A 1,916-nucleotide genomic window follows, 5' to 3' on the forward strand; every position below is an offset into this window, starting at 1 on the left:
TTACCACCCGGCCGGGGGGAGCCCCACGGCCGCCTACCAGCCGCCTCCTCCTCCCCCCGCCGCGCCTCCGCCTCCTGCCCCCTGCAGCGGGGTTACCTGTCACGGGGAGCCCGCTAAATTTTACGGATACGATAACTTACAGAGACAGCAGATTTTTACGACACAGCAAGAGGCCGAGCTGGTACAATATCCTGACTGTAAATCGTCCAGTGCTAATATTGGCGAGGAACCAGACCACTTAAATCAGAGCTCGTCTCCTGCTCAAATGTTTCCCTGGATGAGACCACAAGGTTGGACGCAGTCAAAAATTTGCTTCCATCTCACGTCTGAGTTTGAAACTTTCTTTTCCTCCTCCCGCTTCTTTCTCGCTGCCTCTCGCTCCCTGCCTCTGCCTCCCTCTCTCCCTGCCTCTCTCCCCGCGATTCCTATCACCGCGGTGGCTTGCGATAATAAAGCGATACAGTGCGCAAACAGAAACCTCTGCAGAAGGCGGTTGCCACCCCAAGAGCAGCCTTAAAGTCGCCTCTCGGACATAGAGGCGCAGCTGACACGCTCGCCCGGCTCCCGCCGCCGATGCCTGAACGGGAAGGGTGCAGGGCCGGGGGGTGCCGGTTACCAGATAATAATAAAGTGACCCCGTAAACTCGGTCCCGCAAACGCCGATGCGGGGGGAGAGCTGAGGCGCTTCGTGCATCTGCTATCGCTATTTTTCCCGCACTCATGTGTAAAGCTCTAGGCTCCTCCGAGCCCTCTGCTTTCTCCCCCTGCGTTCTGCGGGGCTTCTCTCGAGGGATTTCCAGAGGGACTTGAGCCCTCGCTCCCTGCCTGCGCCGTGTTTTGAACGACCACAGCAACCTCCAAAACCCTGTGTTTTTGTTTTAAACAGCAGCGCCGGGTAGGAGGAGAGGAAGACAAACATACAGCCGATTCCAGACTCTAGAGCTGGAAAAGGAGTTCCTCTTTAACCCCTATCTGACCAGGAAGAGGAGGATCGAGGTGTCCCACGCACTAGGACTCACCGAGAGGCAGGTAAAGATCTGGTTTCAGAACAGGAGGATGAAATGGAAAAAAGAGAACAACAAGGACAAATTCCCCGCTTCCAGACAGGAGGGAAAGGAAGGGGAGGCCAAAAAGGAAGCACATGATCTGGAAGAAGACAGAGCTGAAGGCCAGACGAATTAAATTTTGCCCTAAAAGCCTTTGAGAAAGGCTATAAAAAATAACCAGCGCCATAGCCCGACATCTCGGCCCGTCTCCCCCTGTACGTGGTCCTGCCGTGGGATGAGTGACCCCGTGTCCCTCCGCGTGACATTTCTCTGCTTCGGGTTCTTCACTTGTTTGTGGTTTTGTTTTGTTTTGTTTTGTTTTTTGTTTTGTTTTTAACCGTATCCGGAACAATCTCTAGATTTAACAGTTCATCTACTTCTTTTGGAAATTTGATACAGAGTTTGTAGCAATACATTTCTAATGATATATATAAATACAAATTTTTTTGCAATCTTAAAAGACGGTGATTGCAGGAAACGACATAAACTTCGTAATAATAAATACCATTAAGCAAGACATTTAACAATGCTTTACTAATCAAGACAAGTGCACTTGTACTATTTTAATTCTTGTTCTTATCTTATGTTAAGTAAATTAAATAAATTTAATAAATTTGAAGGAAAGATCTTAGAAATATATTTAACCTTCTGCTATTGATATTTGATTAAAATAAACCAAATTTATTCAAATATAAAATGTATCGGCTTCCTGCTATCCTTTTTGTAATCACTCCTCCAGTAACCTTCAGAGCCTCTCCGCATCCGGACTCACTCTCTCCCGCGCCTTTCCCCCGCCCTTCCTCCGAAGCTGGGTGTTTCTGTGGGGTCTGGGAATGGCACATTGGATACAATCCCTGCCGCCTGCACACC

At 49.1% G+C, this 1,916-nt stretch overlaps 1 protein-coding gene across 1 annotated transcript; it reads left to right on the forward strand.

Moving 5' to 3' along the window:
- Positions 1–4: 4 nt before the first annotated feature.
- On the forward strand, positions 5–1,267 carry HOXD8 (homeobox D8; the record flags this gene model as incomplete). Its single annotated transcript, XM_009584245.1, has 2 exons — positions 5–290; positions 887–1,267. Coding segments are annotated over 2 exons (582 nt in total), but the record flags the coding sequence as incomplete, so codon positions are not given.
- Between the last annotated feature and the right edge of the window lie 649 nt (positions 1,268–1,916).

The sequence above is a fragment of the Fulmarus glacialis genome, unplaced genomic scaffold (assembly GCF_000690835.1).
Source record: "Fulmarus glacialis isolate BGI_N327 unplaced genomic scaffold, ASM69083v1 scaffold24318, whole genome shotgun sequence".
In the NCBI taxonomy this organism is placed as follows: Eukaryota; Metazoa; Chordata; class Aves; order Procellariiformes; family Procellariidae; genus Fulmarus; species Fulmarus glacialis.